General features: G+C 42.9%; 1 protein-coding gene across 3 annotated transcripts in view; it reads left to right on the top strand.

Annotated features, from left to right (window-relative positions):
• Positions 1-15,321, top strand: part of pcbp4 (poly(rC) binding protein 4) — a 536,281-nt gene that overhangs the window by 114,763 nt on the left and 406,197 nt on the right. For all 3 annotated transcript variants that reach the window (XR_007569440.1, XM_050037692.1, XM_050037691.1), the window contains exons 3-5: positions 1,215-1,544; positions 3,652-3,675; positions 6,328-6,360. Coding sequence is in view for 2 of the 3 variants with exons in the window: in XM_050037692.1 (XP_049893649.1) it covers positions 1,410-1,544; positions 3,652-3,675; positions 6,328-6,360 (192 nt within the window). In the remaining variant the exon portion in view is untranslated. The remainder of the gene's footprint in view (positions 1-1,214; positions 1,545-3,651; positions 3,676-6,327; positions 6,361-15,321) is intronic.

Raw genomic sequence — 15,321 nt, 5'->3', positions numbered from 1 at the left:
AGCTACACGTTTTGTTACTTGCTCACGCCCCCCATTGCCCCGAAAAAGGCGCATTCTGTATGAACAAAAGTAGGTAGGCGGCATTTTGCTGCACTCCCCGATTTTGTTTTTATACTGCCAATGCTGAAAAAAGACTGATTGGGCTTTCCTGCAAATTTGCACAATTCCTGTCTGAAAAGGGCTTATGTGTCAGTCCTGTGATAGTCTGATGACCTGTCCAGGGTGAACCCTGCCTCTCGCCCAATGTCAGCTGGGATAGGCTCCACCTCCCTGCAACCCCCAACAATATAAGCAGTTTATGGAAAATGAATGAATGAACTGTAATTTAGTTCTCTTTTCCTACATTGTTGGCTGCTGCTTTATAATTGACCCTTCACTAAGTCGCGGCCCACGAACACATACTGACCAATCAGCCCCACAACAACACAGCTGTGCTGTTTAGACTCTGATGCAGTTGTTTCAGATTTCCTTCATTTTCAGGCTGGTTTTGTGGATTTGGAGCTAAATGTTGTGCCTGGGGCACCTTGTGTATTAATGATACTCATTACCTGGAGAGGTTGGAGGGAAATAAACGTCTCTTCACTGTTCCAAAACCAAAATCAAACCCTGAAAAGTGTAGGGTTAGCTAGCCAGCTACTGAGGGTTTAATGTTAGCCTGCTGACTGTAAACACAAGCTACTTTTGCTTTTAAAGACTTTAACACTGAATCAAGAACTACCACACTGCAGAGGAACCCTGTGTTTGGCTTCCCTCAGAGCTCCTCATGGCTGCCCGTTTGCCAGTGGAGGTCCAGTGGCTGAAGGCACAGGGGGAAGTTAAACAATGTTCATCTGCACACACTACCATGACGCACAGCTGGTTGAATATTGGCAAAGTTTCCCCTTATATCTGTTGTCCTCTGTTTTGATCATCAGCAATGTGGTGGTTCACTTTTACACTGTCACCTGTAGCCTTAAGTTTAGCTTCTAACTATCTTTGTCTTTTTAACCTGTTGTTGCAAGATTTGTCCTGTTTGTCTTTTTCTACTGAGTCATTAATACTTACTGCACACATATGAGCTTAAATGTGTTGCTTCACCAAAACAAACTCCTAAAGAAATCACAGACACATTCATCATGTAAACTTGAGCATAACTGTAGAGACGACGGTGGATGGATTGTTGTAACACAGTGACCTATAAAATCTTCCCTCTCTCCTCCTCCTCCTCTCCACAGAGTCGAAACAGGAACAGAGATAAAATCCACCCCTGACACCGACTCCCAGGACCGTCCCACCGTCCACCCCCGAACCCAACCTCCCCTCACCCCTCTCACAGCTCCAGGGCTCTCCAAGGGTTCCTCGCCGGGTTCTCCAAAGGGTTCTCTGTGGTGTTCTGGAAAGCTCCATACGCCTCGGGGCCTCGGACCTTCATGCGTCTCCCAGCGGCAGAGTCCACCCACACCTCCACCCACCACACCACCACCACCACCATGAGCTGTGAACAGGAGTTTGGAGACGGGGCCATGGGAGTCACGCTCACACTGCGCCTCCTCATGCACGGAAAGGTGAGAGGAGTGAATGACATCAGGCTGGAAATATTCTGTACTTTTCTTAAAGCCAACAGATCTAAACCAGCAGGAAATGTTTCTGCTACAGTGCTCTGTGTGTGTGTGTGTGTGTGTGTGTGTGTGTGTGTGTGTGTGTATCCACCGTCCTGATGTATCTTCTTCCTCTTTGCTGTCGAGCTCTGTTGTTATTAAAAGGACAATATGCCCCTTTCAGCTTGTTAGTATTGGATCTTCTCTGGTTGACCTGTTACGTCACAGACCAAACAATCGATAAACAAGTCAGCTACAGTTAGCAAACTTTTCAAACTCACCAACAAACACTGATATACACTGATAAGTTTTCTTAAAATCATGTTACAAATTCTTTGGTAAGTTCTTTTCTTCTATTTTACATGAATATTTCTTCATTTTAATTAATTAATTAATTAATATTACTGGCTGAATATTGACCTCTACACTTAGAGTACTAACTCCTCTTAATTACATTTTCAGTGCTGTTTGTGAATATGAATGAAACTTAATGTGACACTGGAGGTTATATTTATGTAAAATAAATGAACCACACATTTATAATGAAAATGAGTGTGTTAAATGAGACCGATTTAGTGGAATTTTTAAGTAACTTACTTACTTAATTTACTAATATTGGCAGGTCAGCATTAAGGTATCAAAAAAGGTTTTGTTATTTGAACAGAAATACATTGATGACCCCTCAGTCAGCCCCGAGTTGAGCTAAACCGTCCTCTTGCTGCCAACGTCGCGTGAAACTCATTCATTCTTCTTCCGTAACCGCTTATCCTGTTAGGAGTTGTGGGGGGGTGGAGCCTATCCCAGCTGACATTAGGCGAGAGGCAGGGTTCACCCTGGACAGGTCACCAGACTATCACAGGGCTGACACATAGAGATGGACAACCATTCACACTCACATTTACACCCACGCTGACACAGGGAGAACATGTCGGAGCACCTGGAGGAAACCCACGCTGACACAGGGAGAACATGTCAGAGCACCTGGAGGAAACCCACGCTGACACAGGGAGAACATGTCGGAGCACCTGGAGGAAACCCACACTGACACGGGGAGAACATACAAACTCTGCACAGAAGGGCTCCCCCACCCTGGGGTTCAAACCAGGAACCCTCTTGCATGAAGCTGAGAACGAATATCAACATTGATAATATTGATTAAATATTGAACCTCAAACCAACTTCACCACAGTGTGGCGGCCACCGCTAGCTGGACCACAGGGCTAACATGCTGCTGCATGTCTGTGTGTGCACTGTCAGCGTCTTCTATTTGCCTGTAACATCATCAGCTATAAATGTGTTTTTCACTGCGTGAGAAAATGGATGTGTGGCGTGCAAAGACTGTGGTGTAGGAGCGGGGAAAAAGTGTCAGTTGCAAAGTTAGATGGTTGATGTGTTAGTTGGCAGCATTATCAAATTATGCACCAGTGTGTAGAGCTGGGAATAAATTAAATTCAATTCAATTTTATTTATAAAGCCAAATATCACAAATCACAATTTACCTCAGAGAGCTTTACAGCATACGACACCCCTCTGTCCTTGGACCCTCACAAATACTCACCTCAGCACCAACTGTTGATTACTCCGCCGCTGAAAATAGTCCCAACAAATGCACTATTTCTTCCTGTTTGTTTGATAAAAACTGCAGTGAGCAGCTGTTTGAGGAAATTACTGAGCTTCCTCCTGAAATATCTGACATGTTTCTAGAGATTAAGCTCAAGGCTGAGAGCTGCAGACATTTCATCATTTTGGGGGATTTGTTGACAGTATGAAAAACACTCAATAAGGCCAGCCTCATCTTCTAACTCTAAATGTCCACTGAGGTTTGTTTTTGCAAATTCTGAATTCATTCAAATGTAACATATCTCAGAATTTTTTAGTTTTGGTATTTTCTAGTTTGTCTTTCTGATGTTCGGTTTTGGTCTGTCAGTGTCCCACTGCTGCTTCACCAGTCAAAGCTGAGTCTCCACGTCGTGTTTTTGTCCTAAAAATGACAGAAAGACATAAAAACAGTGTGTGTCTGTGTGTCCTCTGAGGACCACAATAGTAACATTTTCTGTTTGTGTTTTCTCCACAGGAAGTAGGAAGCATTATCGGCAAGGTGAGCTGAAGTTTGTTATTTTTTCCTTCTATACTGAACAGAGCGAAACACATACTCTCTTTCCATCTCAAATGCTTTGGTTCACTGCACTCAGACGACAAAAGTGTGAATATCAGGCAATTAAAATGACCGGACGGATTTCTCTGACAGACATTATGTCTTTTACAGTGGAACAAATTAAAGCACATTGCAAATTATCTCGTCTATGTAAAAGTCATTCAGTGTAATATTTGAGCATCATTAGAAAACATATGCAGTAATTTCATATTATCATCGACACGAGAAAAAACCCTCTCCATCTATGAAATATGGATTTAAAAATCCTCCCCATCTCCAGTCTGTGGTTTTCTAAAATTGGCATGCCGCTCAAGATAACGTTCAATGTAATCCTGCTACAACGAAATAAAGTTGCCATGAAATATGTATTAATAGTGTGTAAAATTTCCAGTCAGGCCATGTCATTCCAATCTGTACTTAGTGAAAAGGAGCTGCTCTCCAGGGATACGAGTCAATTTCACTGTGGACGTGTTAAATAAACCCCTGTAGGATTTTTTCCAAATATATCACAGCCAAGTGAAGTGTGATAATGACCGTTGCCCTCGCAGCACATTCACTAACCCATGATTGAGTCTGATTTCCCTCAGCATATATTTAGATTTCCCCCTCCTCATCACTTACAGTGTGTGGTCTATTAGCTCGCAGTCTCTGACATTAAGACGGCATGAAAATTACATCACCACGTTACAGTTCTAGTCTGGTCGTGTCATTCTGTCGTTGCGCCACAGGAGCTGCTCTCCAGGGTTTCTTCTCATATTAAACAAGGCTGCCAGGCGGCGGAGCAGAACTGATGCTCACTAAAGCCGCCCTATCTGCTGTAAACAGGCTCATGTGATCGGGACAGGTGTCAAACTGAGATAAGGTTAGACCGCTCAGTCCAAGTTAAATATGACAAACAAACTTTACTAAACATTACTTTTATAATATTGATCTATCACTGATTCACACCTTTCCTGAGCACATTTCTTCTTGTTTAGTAAACTGTTGTGTCACAGTCACATCATGAGACTCAGATACCTGAACCTCCAGCGGTGCCGCTGCTCGGGGGCATCCCAGTGGCTGTTGAGGAGCAGCCGGAAAGAATCTCTGATTCATTTTCATACCTGGATTTATTTCTCTAGTTGCTCCTACACTCTTCCAGCTCTAACCTGCTGCTATTACAATAGCAGTTGGTTGCTTCCCAGGGAAAATGTATTTAAATACACTTTTGACCACCTCGTTACCAAGATCGTCCAGCCCTGTTTTCTTTACCTACAACGCAGACTCCACTTGAGTACAGCACAAAGACGAGACATTTAGTATTCAAACTGATCAACTTTGTGTTTTTTTATAAAATATTTGCTCATTCTGAATTTGATGCTGCAACATGTTCTAAAAAGAGTTGGGACAGGAGCAACAAAAGGCCGGGGAAGTTATAGAACGCTCAAAAAACACCTGTTTGGATCATTCAACAGGTGAACAGGTTTATTGGTAACAGATTAAAGTATGATGATAACAAAGTTATGCAATGAACAGTTGCAGGATTTTAGGGATTTTGCATCTACAATCCATAATATCATCAGAAGATTCAGAGAATCTGCAGAAATCTCTGCACATAAGAAGCAAGACTGAAAACCAACATTGAATGGTCGTGACCTTTGACCCCCTCAGACACCACTGCAGTAAAAACCAACACATCTGTAAAAAAGGATGTTACGACATGGGCTCAGGAACACTTTGGAAAGCCACTGTCAGTAAACACGTCGCTGCATCTACCAATGACAGTTCAGACTCTACCATGCTCCGCCCACTTCTCTGAGCCCGAGCTCATCTGAGATGGACTGACACAAAGTGGTCTGACCAGTCCTTCATGGACGTCATGTCCTCCGGGCCAAAGGGGAAAAGGACCATCCAGATCCTAGTGCCCATGGCATCATGGGTAACTTTGCATCTGTGAAGGCTCCATGAATGCTGAAAGGTACATACAGGTTTAGGAGCAACATATGCTGCCATCCAGACGACGTCTTTCTCAGGGACGTCCCTGCTTATTCCAGCGAGACACTGAGACACATGTCAAACATTATGAAGCATATAATATAAAAAAATATAATTTCCCAAACACTTACTGAGTGTTGTTAAAAGAAAAGATGATGTCACACGGTGGTAAATGCTCCTCTCCCGACTTTATTGGCACTTGTTTCAGCATCAAATTCAAAATTACTGTATATTTACAAAAATGGTGCAGTTTATCAGTTTGAACATTTAATATCTTGTCTTTGGACTGTATTCAGTTGAATGTAGGTCAAAAACAATTTACAAATCGTTGCATTCTTAGCCCCTGCGCTTGTCTGAGAAGGGTAGGCACCATGTCTGAGAGGTTTCTTTTGGTTCCAGAGGTATCATACCTAAAGTGTTTGGTGGAAACGGAGCTTTAAAGTACAGTTTGGTGACAAAACTTTAATGCTTGCATCATCTTTCAAATTCTTTTACTTGCAGCCACTCTTGTGGTACAACTGTACTCTCTACTTTAGTGACTCTAATAAAACTGATAACGTTTAAATGAGTGTAAGTCTGCAGGGAAAAAAACTCAGCTTTGTGTTTCTTGTCTTCCCACAGAAAGGAGAAACAGTGAAGAGAATACGAGAAGAGGTAAGACCCCACCACCCGTCCCCATCATGCACATTCTTTCATCTCTGTCGCCTTCTCCTATCTTTTATTAATCCATGACAACCCTTCAAATGCAGCTCACATGCATCCTGATAATTACAGCGTAATCACAAAGCAGTGCAACACTGCAAATCCATACTGAAACTGAGAAACACGAAGCTGGAGCACCACAGTAATTGAGCTGTACATTAAAGGCTGCTTTCATCAGATCTAAACCGCGGAAAATAAATGTCAGAGGAGTCGAAACGTGTCCCTCTGCATGTACGTTCCTGTCATGTCACTCCTATTTTTAGAATACAAGTAAATATCTGAAGGTGTGTTTTGTATTTTTGGCCGCCTGCTGCGATGTTAGCCATGTTGACGGCTACATCTTTAGCTGTCTGTGCTGTCAGCAGCCTGCAAAATGGTAGCACGACTCGGAGCTGTGAGTGTGGAGCTTCCCTATGGAGTATCTGTCCTCTCTGCGTTCCCTTCTTTTCAAGGAAACAGAGATGCAAATACAGCGAGAGTGAAAGAGTGAGACTGAGGTAGAGAGCCAGAAGGACGTTAAGAGAGACAACAAGAGAAGCAGAAGGAGAGTGCAGGAAAAACAGAAACTGGGCTTTTAAATAACAGAATTACTCACAATGCGGGAAGAAACGTGAATTTGTTTTTGTTCCAATCAGCGTTCATCTCGTCAAAGAAAACAAAGAATATTTGTCGACAACCTTTTTCTATTAAAATGAGACCTATGTCACAAAGTATTACAACATAAACAATAAGTGAGAAAAGGGACACATGAAGGGGAGTCTGATTGAACAATGTGTGTGCATCTGTGGAACCACATGCTGTATTCTCCAGTGCCCGAAAACATCTCTTTGTCGAGCACGGTCTCACTCCCAAGTCGTCAAAATCCAACGCTTTGGTAGTGACTTTCAGTGTCAAAAACCAACAACAAAAAGCGTCCTTTAACGTCGGCATGATACGCGGCCGGTTGCCGTTATAGTTTAACAGCGTCGGGGGAAACTTGGCAGGACAAGGACAAAAGTTAAGGCGGCGAAATCCCGAGTGGGGCGGGCGGGAGGGGTGGTGGATGGGTCCAACAGACACTGACCTTCACACGAGAGAGTGGTGTTCGTGTCCCTAAAGATTCTAAAGACAAACCCTGTTCTTTTTTTCTTAAACCCAACCATGTGTGTTTGTTGTTAAAGGGAAAAAATGTCAATGTGCAGTGTTGTTCCCACATAGTACGTTTATTTTGAAAGAGACTGTATGTTAACACACCCAGGGTACCTTGCACATCGTATGTGGACGTGGAAAGTCCATGACCACAACTTCAATATGTGACGAGGTCGGAGGAAGAATGTGTTGCTTTGTCAAAAGTTGACTGTGTTGTTTGACCTGTTGCACTAATGTTTAGAAGAAGCATTCTGCATTGGTTAATGTTGTGTCTCCGTCAGTTGTGATGAATCATGTAGTGAATGTTCTTGGTAGGAGAAAGGTAACAGATTTACAGACTAAATTTACCCACAAGCCCACTGAAAATTAGATCAAAAAAGAAAGGTAGGCTAATGTTTTATTAACGAGACCTGTGGGTGGAAGGACTAGTGCGTAGGATTTAGTGGCATCTAGTGGTGATGTTAGAGATTGCAACCTTCTGAAACTTCTCCTGTGTGCCAACATGTAGGAGAACTACGGTGGCCGACGTGAAAACACAAAAATGCAAATAGCCCTGTCTGGACCCAGTGTTTGATTTGTCCGTTCTGGGTTACTCTCAGTCCAGCACCTTTGGAACCAGCAGTAAGCCTTCAGACATGGTACCTAGACCCTCGGTCTGATCAGACAGTCCTCTTAAATGTGGGCGGGGTTGTTGTCACTCACTGCTCCGTCCAGCACTCGCTGTATTTCCTCATCAGCGGTGACACAGATGGAAGTCTGCACCTGGTTTATCGTCCACAGAACGAGGCTGCACGCCCACATTTTCAGAACAAAAAAGAACAGGCTGCAGTGAGAGTCTCTCTCCATGGGATATTTAAAAATAGCAGCTTTGTGCATTTAGTCCTTCTCAGGCAAGCTCAGGGGTTTAGTGTTGCTGTAGCCCACAGGAAGTGAGGATTAGAATATATGACCTTCACATAATCCGCTCCAAATTAATCTATATTTTTAAAGTCATTACTAAAAGTGTGTGTCATATAAAAACTAAAGTGATGGTCAAAGTTGTCACAGTGAAATTTAAGGTGTGCTGATGGATTCACGTCATCAACTCATGCATTGAGTAACATTACAAGTTAACGTTCCACCTTAAAAGTTGCCGGCAGTCGGCCCAGTGAATGAAGTTATTTTTTCTCAGACTCCAGCTGCTGTGAGAGGCAGCAAAACATCCTTTCATTTTATAGTTACAGTTTACTAATAAAACTCTCCACAGTATGAACAGTGGTTACATGAGCCTCAAAACCAGACACAACTCAGCCCTGAGCAGAGTGACCGTCCTCTACTGACCAATCAGACTGCAGTGTTCACAGCTCCACCTTTTAGTACCAGATCTGTGTGCTAGGTACCCCAACAGAGGGGGGACCAAACATGGGGACGCTAAGGAACGCTTCTGTTGTACCATCCACAACTTTTCACTGTGGAAACAAAACAAATGTGTACCAAACTGAACTGTACCGCACTGCTTGGTGGAAATGGGACTTAAATGTTTGCTGAAGAAATGTCTCTAATATCAGACATTTGCTTCTCCTCTCACATCCTCAAACCCGACACTAAAGAGCTTGTGAATGATCGGCTGCTCTGCAGTAAAGAGAACATACTGTGTTAGTAGCATTGCTGTGAGCAGGAACAGCCGAGGGTGAGCAGCTCTCTCCTAAATCAACGCTGGTAAGATTAACTGCATTTATGTAGTTGTGTTATCCAGAGCAGCACCGTGCAAGGTCAGGGTTCTTCTACATGTGAATGAACCTTCAACCCTGCAATCAGTGGGTCAGATATAAGTCAGTCAGATGACCTGTGTGTGACTCAAACTAATATACATTTTGAAGAAGGTGATAAAATGAACGCTGGTTCATCCTTCACTACCTTCTCATGTTCGCCAGAGTCATTCCTCTTTGACTCCCGGCAAAACGTTACATTTGCAATCAGGTCGCTCGCTGCAGCTATATGAATACTTAAACATGTGGATCTATAACTTCAAATGTTCTGCGTTCATCTCTGTGAATGCAGAGCACGGGCACATCAGTGGCTCGTTAATATATGCGACACCTGACATGAATACCAGAGAGAGTTCTCCATACGTTTAAAGAGCACAGAGATGAAGGCTTTCCCAGAGGAGAGTAACTGTAAAGCCGCCGTTATCCCCGTCCAAACATGCAGACAAAGAACGGATGTCAGAGAGTAATAGAGAAATGAATCTGTGTGTGTGTGTGTGTGTGTGTGTGTGTGTGTGAGTAAGGATGTGTGTTTGTGTGCATTTACTGGAAAATGGCTGCTTCATATTACACTGGAGAAACACGGATGAGGTGTTATGTCATCAAATCCGTATTGTTGTGTTGCAAAAGCACTCCTGAGTCCCTGCAACAGCAGCCAGGCAAAATAAAAGCCTGTGTGTCTGTGCAGCAGCAGCAGCAGCACAAAGCAGAGAGAAATTTGTGAGAAAAGATTAAATCCAGGTTTTCTTTAACTGTGGAGTGGGGCTCAAAATAGGTCACACAACTCCTTCCGGTGTGTTTCAGCAAGAAAACAATACTCCACTGTGTTTTAATGAGCCTAAATTTACTCTATTTAGTTCCCCACTCGCCTGGAAAAAACGTTAAATAATAACCCACAAATACATTCTGCAGGGAGAAATGATTTTAGAAATGTGTGTCCTCAGAGAAATAGTTTGAAGATGACTGCACATGAATCAACACTCCAGAGAGAGGAGGGAGGGAGAGTGAGCGCGGGGAAGCAGAGAGTTATGTTTTCATTCATCTGTCAAGGGAATTTTAAGTTAACTTCTGAAATGGCACTAAAAATGAAACGTGAATCAAGCCGAGTTTAGGCGAATCAGTCGGCCGCCAGAATGAAAGTAAAACATCCAGCAGAGATGTGGAGGAGGAACTGATGACTGTGCTTTCACACGAAGACTAAAGCAAAGATATGCTCATACTGAAAGGTAATATTTTATCAGACCATGTTTAATATAATAGGCTGCCTTCGTTAACAAACTGTGGTGTGTTTGACCATTTGTTTGTGTTGTGGAAGCGAAGCAGACTAAAATCAGGATGTCATGATGGAAGATATGTCATTTTTAGAATAAATTCAAAAGCTTAATTATTGTTATGTTAAATCCATCTTCTGGCTGTGAAGCAACCTCATTAGCCGTCTTATCAAGTGTTGTATATATTTATGCAAATCATTTTCCATGATAGGACATAATGGACGTCAGCAAATGTGTGTAGCGAGATTTCTCTGTCAGTGAAAAAGGGAGTAAAACAAAGTTGTGTTTGTGTCCCATGAAGTCTATTGTAGCAGCAACACAGTCGTGTAGTCTTTTTTTTTTATGGAGGCACAGACGTTTCCGGTCGCCTCTCTGTCAGCTCCGCTAAACTTGTGCTAAATGTATGCTCTTACATGTATTGTGCATGTCTGGGTGGTGCCTTTTGTGGCTGGCTTTGGACGGTGATGGCGTGTGGGAGTGAGTCACTCATCAGGATGAGGACATGTGGGCAGTAATCAGTCTATAAGCTCTCCTCCTGCTGACCTCTGATAGCTAAGTGCTAGTTAGCCAGGTCAAACATCAGTAAACTAGCATTGTACTAGCCACTGTGCAGGCGTCAGACTTTCCCATTTTGTTTGCTGATGATACCAACATGATCTCATCACATGCTGACGTACACACACTAATGAATAACACAGATGAGGAATTGGTGAGAGTTGCAAGATGGTTTCAACTTAATAAGCTCTCATTAAAGGTTCATTATATTTGCGTCGAGTGGCAGGAGGTATGATAGGGCCTGTGCTCCAGTGTTAATAGATAGAAAAGAAATTTCTCAAGTTTTGCATTGCACATTTTTGAGGCATTTTAGTTGATGAGAAATTGAATTGGAAAACACATTAATTTTATTTGTAACAGATTTGTGAAATCACTGGGGATCATCAGCAAACTGTGAATGTTTCTTGTTTATTAACTTTATATTATTCCCTGATTTATCCACCTTCCTTTTTATAAAACCAGACATGGACAGGACTCCCTCAGATATCGTGGTGTAGAGATTTGGAATGAAATTATCATTACATTTAATTCAATTTAATTCAGTTTCTTTACTTGTGTATATTTATATACAGTGAAGCTCAAACTGACCTGCAGTCAGTCACCCTCTTTGAGTCCATCATGTGCTGATGATGCAGGATGACATCACCACAACTGTCCAATCAAACGTCAGACTTTTACTCAGGCGGCTGATGCTCGTTTGGCGTCTCCAACTGATGCTCAGTGTTAGTTTCTGTTCACCATGACCGTGTTGTTACTGCAGCCATCATGATGCAAATCCTCTTATCTTAACAAAGTAGGTATTTTAACCCAAATCATGAACTTTCTCTTTAGCTCCTTTTACACTGCCAGATTGTCAGCGAATGTTGGGCCGTTTTGCCGGCAAGCTGCGAGCGTTTAGACACACAGAGCCGGATTGGCGAGTTGATCCGAGGTGCCCAATTTTCTGCCTCGTAGGGTAGACATATTGGAGGAACCCCTTTGGTTTAAACAGAGCGAGGCGGCCTTCCGCAACAGGAGGGGCTGTTGAAGACTTGTGGGAGGAGCTGTTGATGACGCCNCACGTCACTGTTTACGTCACATGCTGAGCTACACGTTTTGTTACTTGCTCACGCCCCCCATTGCCCCGAAAAAGGCACATTCTGTATAAACAAAAGCAGGTAGGCGGCATTTTGCTGCACTCCCTGATTTTGTTTTTATACTGCCAATGCTGAAAAAAGACTGATTGGACTTTCCTGCAGATTTGCACAATTCCTGTTTAAAACAGGCTTAAAACGAAGTTATTTTCTGTGCCAAAACTTAACCAAACCTTGACCACAGCACTATTATCTCGTGTGAACATTAAAAGGTCAAACATTTGTCAACCATGAACATTTTTCCACGACACAAACCATCGATGGGAAAACAACCCTTTTGTTTGTATTTACAAGGAAACACGAAATATGAATCATAATCTTGATATAATCCTGGTGTCATCCTTGAAAAACAGTTGATGTTCATGTGAACAGTCACTGTCCTGGATTTTGATCATTAATGCACCTTAACAAAATATACATCATTCAGTTAAATCACTAAAACTAAAATGAAACTACATCAAAACACACTACAGACACAAAGTCCTGCACTCTCACTAAAAGCTCATATAATAATCACCATATTAACAAATCAAAAACTAACCGAGGTTTCGCCTCTGTGGAGAGATTTAGGGAGAAGAAGAGGACAGGAAAAATAAAGCGAGCGAGACCGAGGTACAGAGAAGGAAAAGAAAACAGATTGTCTTTGCCGAAGCATTTCTGTCTGACAGCGTAACTCAGAGCAGAAAGCATGAATATTTAAATGCTTATTTACTTCTCAAGGACAAAGCACAAGACTGGATATACAGTTAGACTGGATTTATAAGCTGCGTATTCCTCTCATTACTCTTCTTTATTCCCCGACCTGCTACCTCACTCCCTCACTCATTGTGTATGCAAACTGACGGATCAAACACACACACACACACACACACACACACACACCACTGTTCACTTTCCCTAATGAACTGCCTATGAAATCCAGTGTTTCAAGGCTACATTTTTGCACAATGCCAGTTTTTTGAAGAGGCTTTTGGCACAAAAACACCACAAGGACTCACACACACACACACACACACACACACACACACACACACACACACACTCTTTCACACAAGGAGAGGACACAGCGTGCAAGAAGTCTGTTTTAATCGAGTCAATAAAAGCACTGATGTCAGGTTGTAGCTCTTCATAATGACTTTACACACACAGACACACATTCACATGCATATAAACCCACTTACTAACACACACGATCTCTCTTACACACACACACACAGTCACAGACGATAAGACGCACGTGCATACACTCGTGATTATTTACATGCATCTTCTGTATGTGTGTCTGTGTGCGATCAGTACGACTCACACACAAGCGTAGTGTATACTTATCTCTGTGTGTGCATCTTGGGACTGTGCATGCACATATGTGACTGAGACCCACGGGACTGCCTTCGATCTTTGCATACATGACTGTCTTTTTAAACTACGCAGTGATGCCATGTGAAACTAGTCAACGTAAAGCGATTGGTACCAGCCATGTCAGCACAGGGCTTCATACTGCTCCAAAGTTTGGTGCAGTGCCGTTACACATGGCTGTTCACCTGTATGTACCGACATTAAATAACAAAAGTGACTATAAAGTCTGCAAGGATACGACGACTTAGATTTGATTCAATTCAGGGGCCTGCGATCGAAATGAGACGATATTATATGATTATTTAACACAACAGCATGTGTTCTGTCTGTTGACCCGTATTTCTCTAACATTATCCTCATTATCTTTATCTTGGCTGATCACCATTATCCGTCTGGTGCTGTTTGATGGTGACAGAATTTTAGAAATAATGATATGGATCGATGTTTTCATTTTGCATCAGTGATATTGGATCATTGATCGTTGAATCGACGGATGGACCGTTACACCCCAGCTGCTACACTATCACTTGATATTCTGTTTTTGTTTTTTTAATGGACACGTCTGATTACCAGCGCTCATCTTTTTTATTTAAATGCAAAGTTAGCATCTCATTTATTTATCCTTGAAACACACTGCAGCACAAACACCGCTGTGTAACATTAGTTACCGAACTGTGTGACCATGTACGAGTTGCATCAGAATCATAGCTCCGGTGCGGCGCTTCTCAGAGGCTGCAGATTTATCAACATGTCAGTGCTGCTGCCTTCAGATGCTGCGGAGATTTCATGAAGTGGAGAAGAAGCTTTTCATACAGCATAAAGCAGCTGGACAGATACTGGAACAATCACCCAGTCATCCATAGATCAATGCTGTCAGTCAGTCTGCATCCCTGTCTGAAAGTTGTGTGTGTGCAGTTACAGGATGCGCACACAGACATACCTATGACTTGAGTGTGTGCATGTGACTCCTAACACACAGACGTGCATGTGCACAAATCACACATTGATGCACATATGAGGTACTTTCAGTAAATAATCACTCGAGCGTATCTATGTGTGTCTTGTCCTCCGTGACCCTTTCCAGCCCCCATACTCACACACACACACACACACACACACACACACACACACACACACACACACACACACACACACACTCTGGCAGCATGACTCCCTAATAGAGCAGAACAGAGCAGAGTAATCCAGTTGAATGACATGGCTGTCCATCCTTCCTCCGCTCCAAATGAAGAGTAATGGAGACAACAGGCCCACGCTGCAACAGCAAGACAGCATACTGCTGCACATCTCACTCATTAGGGTGGGAGGAACAGGACGGAGAGGGGGAGGAGGAAGAAGATGGAGAGGATGGAGAGGAGGAAAGACAGGGAGACGGGGGAGACATGAACAGGAAAGAGTACAACAACAAGGAACAGCTAGTTTCTCACAGTGAGTGAACAACACAATCAGTTTAGAAGATTCCTCCATCTTTTAGCTTTAGTTCAGCTTCAGTCAGCGTCACTGTAGTCTCGCCATCAGACAATCAGAGATCTCCTTTCTAAAGTGTGTTTAACACACCGGCAAAAACAGCCGGCAACAAAGCAACGCCTCTTGCATTTTTGAAAAGGACACGCCCTCCCGGAAACGTGCGCTCCCCCTTTTCTCGTCCGCAAGGAAACAAACACACAGAGAGCTTGAAAATGGATGCAGAGAGATTTAACTCCGCTG

This window comes from Epinephelus moara, chromosome 24 (genome assembly GCF_006386435.1).
Source record: "Epinephelus moara isolate mb chromosome 24, YSFRI_EMoa_1.0, whole genome shotgun sequence".
Lineage (NCBI taxonomy): Eukaryota > Metazoa > Chordata > Actinopteri > Perciformes > Serranidae > Epinephelus > Epinephelus moara.
Note: the sequence above shows the minus strand (reverse complement) of the source record. Positions and strands in the feature narration are given on the sequence as shown.